This window comes from Physeter macrocephalus, chromosome 16, assembly GCF_002837175.3.
Source record: "Physeter macrocephalus isolate SW-GA chromosome 16, ASM283717v5, whole genome shotgun sequence".
NCBI classification, from domain to species: Eukaryota; Metazoa; Chordata; class Mammalia; order Artiodactyla; family Physeteridae; genus Physeter; species Physeter macrocephalus.
In genome coordinates, this window is record NC_041229.1 from 71,736,013 (window position 1) to 71,741,613 (window position 5,601).

The window sequence follows — 5,601 nt, forward strand, 5'->3', positions numbered from 1 at the left end:
AGAATTACCATATGATCCAGCAATCCCACCACTGGGCATATACCCAGAGAAAACCATAACTCAAAGAGACACATGCACCCCAATGTTCATTGCAGCACGATTTACAATAGCCAGGTCATGGAAGCAATCTAAATGCCCATAGACAGATGAATGGATAAAGAAGTTCTGGTACATATATACAATGGAATATTACTGAGCCATAAAAAGGAACGAAATTGAGTCATTTGTTGAGACGTGGATGGATCTAGAGACTGTCATACAGAGTGAAGTAAGTCAGAAAGAGAAAAACAAATATCGTATACTAACACATGTATGTGGAACCTAGAAAAATGGTACAGATGAACCGGTTTGCAGGGCAGAAGTTGAGACACAGATGTAGAGAACAAATGTATGGACACCAAGGGGGGAAAGCCACGGGGTGGGTGGGGATGGTGATGTGCTGAATTGGGTGATTGGGATTGACATGTATACACTGATGTGTATAAAATTGATGACTAATAAGAACCTGCTGTATAAAAAAATAAATAAAATTCAAAAATTCAAAAAATAAGTAAATAAAATTTAAAAATTAGTTTGAAATTTTAGATTCAAAAATAAACACTTAAAACAAAAAAAGAAACAGTGCTTGGCACACCACAGCTAAGTGTCAGCTGTCACCTGTCACTGCTCAGTCCTGCGTTGGGGGCAGCTTCCTTTGCAGACTCCCCCATATCACTGTACAGCTGACACCTCCCCTTTGTTCCCTGCCTGCAGTCAAATCAGCCTGTAGTCACATATTCGGTTATTGGTGAGGATGTTGGCTGCAAGATCTCCATCTTGGGGTCTCTTTCCTCAGCAATGAGACAGCCAGTCCAATGGCTGGCTCTGAGGATGTCAGCCCCAGGAGGTGGGAGGATAAGTGGCTGCCTGCCTGAATCCACTCATGGACCAGCAAGGACTTCTGTGGGGCCCTGTGCACAGAAGCGCCCCCTGCAGATGGAGGACCTGGGCCACCACTTCCTCCCTGATGGTGGTTTGGGGCCAAGTGGGGTTTGGTGAAGCTGTGATCTGCCTTGAGGAGGCAAGACATGGGAAGGGGCAGGGAAACGCCTCAGGCAGCCCCTTTTCCTCTCCTAGAGCCACAGCAACCACCTATCTTGGCCTCTGGGACCCTCTGAGGGGGTCTCTCTGCTGCTCTTCTGTGAACAAACAGCAGCCGAAGAGGCCAGTCCCCAGCGACCCTGCTGCTTTCTCAGCTTGGCCATGGGGTCTCACAAGCCCAGGATCCCCACCTGATATGAGACACACACACACACGCACACGCACACGCACACACGCACCCCCCAAACCCCTGGCCACAGGTAACAGGACAGTTTTGGCCTGAGGCTCCTGGAAGATGGTGCTTGGGGCCACCTCCAAGCTGACAGGCACTCCCAGAGAGGTCAGAGTGGGAGGGGCAGAGGGTGGTGGAGAGGACCACAGACACACGACGGGTATCATTTTACGTGTCGGAACGCTGTCTGATAAACCACCATCCTCTTCAACATCTCCTGTGGCTGCCAGAAAAAAAAAAGGTCCACGCTGGATGTTACCAATAGGTCTCGTCTGCCCCCTGGTGCCAAACCCTGGGCCTGCCAGCCTGGGGTTGCTTGGCCAACATCCCTCCCCAGACAGACGCAGCCTGATTTATGTGAGGGGCCCCTCAATGCCCCCAGATGCAGCAGCTACCTAGTCCTAGTCAAGAAGACACCACCCCTTGTCATCAGCCTGAAAACACAATGCGGAGGCATCACAGCAGGCTGTCACAGGAGCGTGAACTTTGCTTTTTGGAGAGCTAAAGCTCAAAATAAGTCTCTGAGCTACTCTATCCTAACATTTGGATAGGGTTTCCTTGAAAGCGGAATATAAACTGGCATGACTCCTCCCACTGTGGGTGGGAGGCCTGTCAGGGGCCGGCACCCTTGCAGGGGGTGCACCTGAGTCCCAGCTTGCTCAGCCCTGGGTGACTGGGGGTGGGCAGACCCTCCCCCCACCTCAGGGCCACACCCCACATTCCCAGCCACAGAGAGGAGTGAGACAGGAAGTGGAGGAGGGAAGTGGATCTGCTTTGGCCAGTTCCCCATCTGAGGGTGATCCACGACAGGCCTTAGGGGCGCAGGCCAGGGCAACTGGAATCACTGTAGGTTTTGGCAAAATGGCAAGTAGGTAGGAGTCTGGGCTTTGGAGTCTGAAAGACTGGAGTAAATTGTCAGTCCTGGCTCTGCCTTGGACAACCTACTTAACCTCTCTAAGCTCAGTTTCCTCAAGTGTTAAACAGGGCTAACAATAGGAACCAGATTATTACTTCTAGATGGCGCTCTAAGCTGTTTGGTCAAGTGAGAAACAGGCATTTCTCTGGCTGTGGCAACATCCACTTATACCTATGTGGATTCACCTCTTGGCTAATGAGAAGGTGACAAGATGGCATCTGATGTGAGTTTGTATCCCACCTCGCTCTAGAGGCAGTAGCAGCTAGGGGAGACAGTCCACGTCTGCTCCTCCGGAGATGCCCTGGGGGGACCCAAGGGGCTTACCAGGACCTCGGATTTCACAGCTGGCCTGTAGATGAAGTTGGACTCCTGGTGGACCATGACAGGTTTGGAGATGGTGGACACGCCAGGGCCTCGTGGAGGCTGTGGGCTTGGGCAAAATGTCTATGGGGTTAGTTTAAAGAGAGATCCATGTGAGGTCATGGCCCGGGTGGCCCAGGCCAACCACGGCACTTTGACACACAGGCAAATTCACACCATGCACTGAGCCAGCCTGGTCCGTTCACCCTGCCGGATGTCCTAGGGACAGGGACAAGAAGTCCATTGGCCACAGTGTGTCCTGAGGCCACAGAAACTATTGGGTGGTTCTGAGGAATCAGGGACTTGAGCCAGAGCCTGCTATGGGGGCGCCAGCGGGCACTGTCAGTCAGAGGATACTTTCAAGGCTCTCTCTCAGTGGCCACGGGTGCCATCCAGCTTCCTCTCTCCCAAAGGAGACAGTTGCAGTTCCTGGACTGCGCATGCAGCATCTGCTGTTCCTGGTGGGTGGGCACAGAGGTGGGGGTTTGGGACGGAGGACCAGTAAGCGCGGCATCCAGGAGAGCTGATGCAACACGTCTGGCTCCTTGGCTCGACCCCCCTGAGCTTCTCTACTTTCCTTGGCAGCCTCATCCCTCACTCCTCACCCTTCTCACACTGCCTAACCTGAGCCTCCAAAATGCCCAGTTTTCTTGCCTTGAGGGTTTTTTACCTGCCCAGGTGTTAGCTTGGGTATCACCACCTTTGGGCACCATTCCTTGAGCTTCTTCTCTCCACCCCCTCCCCTCAACATAGCACCTGTGCTTCCCTCATCTGCCCTGGTAGCGTGGGAGTTTCCTGCTTACTTGTCTGTCCTTCCACCAGACAGTCTCAGACAGGGACGGGGCTGCCTATTTTGTGGTGGTTCTCTGGTGCCCAGCACGGTGTCTGGCATATAGTAGGTGCTCACTAAACATGATACCTGAGTAAACGAATGACTCAGTATTATGGTGGGTGCATGGGGCAGTGCCTGGGAGTACACGTGGCTCTGAAAACCTTCCCCTGGCAGGTACCTGTGTGGCAGGCACAGGTGCCGACCTGACACAGGTGTTTGTTTCCACTACCTGAGACCTGCTGGCGGCGGGACTGACTGTGCAGATGTGTGATGGTCCACACGTCCTACTGCAGCACTGATGGCCACTCGCCAGTAGCATGCAGGGAGGAGAAGGTTGGGCAGAGTCAGCGGTGCATGGGCCAAAGTGCTGACGCAAGCAGGATGAAGTTAACCAAAACAGCTGACCCCTGGCCTCCGCATCAGGGACAACACTAGCTTTGATGTCACTTAAGAGATTTAGGGTCCAGTTCTTCAGAGGCTCCTTGTGTGGGGAGAGCTTTTAACCTTCTCTCTGCTCTGATCAGGAACTAACAGTGGGAACTTCATAATCCCTGGAGAAATCCAAGAAAGTTGGACCCTGTTTTTGAACCTTGACCCTGACTCAAAAGGTTGCAGTTTACCTCCAATTTCAAGTTTGCAGTCTTCACCCAAATTGTCTTGTACCCTGATCTGTCACTGAGCATAGGTAATGTCTATTGAGCACCTCCTATGTGCCTGCCACTCTCCCAAGCATTAACTTAGAATGAATTCATGTATTAACTCATTTGATCCTCATAATAAGTAGGTGCCGTCAGCATTCCCATTTTACAGACAAGGATACCTAGGTTCAGACAGATGAAATAACGCATGCCCAAAGTCATCTAGCCAGTGACTGAGCCAGGATTCAAACCTGGGTAGTTCCTTCCTGTCATCGTTATGTCCCCTGCAGCTTCAATGCCCTTCTCCCATCCTCCATGTAGCACCATCCCTCAAGGCTCAGCTCTACAGAGGTGCCTTCAACTTCCCATTAGAATGAATCCCTCCCACAGCACCTAGGCCGTGCCAATTTTATAGCTGAATCCTGCCTGGTCAGCTGCTAATCCTTCAGATAGCAAAGTCCTGGAGAGAATAGGTGTGCCAATTGCCTCTGTGTCTGCTTCAGCACAGCTCCCCACTCCCATACACGGAGGTGCTCTATCGATTACTGAGTTGAATTTGTTGAGGGAAAGCTGCTGCCCCTCTTGGTGTGGGCCACTCACAAGAAGGATGTGGGCCTCTTTGCTAGGCTAACTCAACCCCTGCAAACTGCGCTGCCTGGGCTCTGGGGCAAGACATCCTTGGAACAGACAGACTTCTCACTGTCAGAGCTCAGGGCTCAGGACCCCACTGGGAGTCCCTCTGAGAGTGCCCTGCTGGCAGCTGCAGCCTCGTCAGCATCTGGCACTTTCTTCATTCCCACATTCTTTCCCCCAAGCGCTCCTGAATGCTCTGAGATGCTTATTCTGCACTTCATGCAGGAAAGGTTAATAAAAACAACTGATCCGGTACTACTGACTACCCTCCCCCCAAATCCCCACTCTTAGCTGACATGAGCTGCTGTAGTTCTGACTGGAGTCTTAGCCTCACAGCTACTGGAGCAGAGAAATATTTTGTTTTTCCCTCCAAAGGATCAAAGCTCCATCTCTTCCCTGGGGATCGCCTCTTAGCCTTTGGGTTAAGAACAATTAATGAGAAATATGTCTTTTTGAGAAACATCACTGTTCTCCCTGCTGACATCCAAGAAAAAGATCCCTAATCTTTTAGTAGTAATTTGGAGCTTTCTAGGAACTGTCCATTTTCATTTTTTCTGTAGCTGGAAGCTGGCCAGAAATTTATGGGCATTATGCTTCAAGCTAACATAGTTGGCTAGTGCCATAGAAAATGGCACAGTAATGTCCTAATTACTGGACAGTGATACACCTCATTTACAGAGCCTAATACTGCTCCCCTGCTTCCCATCCCCCTTTTCCCATGTTAAACAGAGACTTCATTCCCCATATTCAAGGCTTTCTGAGCTAATATCAAGAAACAACTGGCTGGGCTTCCCTGGTGGCGCAGTGGTTGAGAGTCCGCCTGCCGATGCAGGGGACACGGGTTCGTGCCCCGGTCCGGGAGGATCCCACATGCCGCGGAGCGGCTGGGGCCGTGAGTCATGGCTGCTGA

At 51.5% G+C, this 5,601-nt stretch overlaps 1 protein-coding gene across 3 annotated transcripts in view; it reads right to left on the reverse strand.

The window, feature by feature from the left end:
- Positions 1-5,601, reverse strand: part of USH1C (USH1 protein network component harmonin) — a 58,561-nt gene that overhangs the window by 14,068 nt on the left and 38,892 nt on the right. The window contains exon 20 of one of the 3 annotated variants that reach the window (XM_024118919.2): positions 1,485-1,535. The exons of the other annotated variants lie outside the window; for them this stretch is intronic. Within the exon in view, the coding sequence (XP_023974687.1) occupies positions 1,485-1,535 (51 nt within the window). The remainder of the gene's footprint in view (positions 1-1,484; positions 1,536-5,601) is intronic. 3 annotated transcript variants of the gene reach the window in all.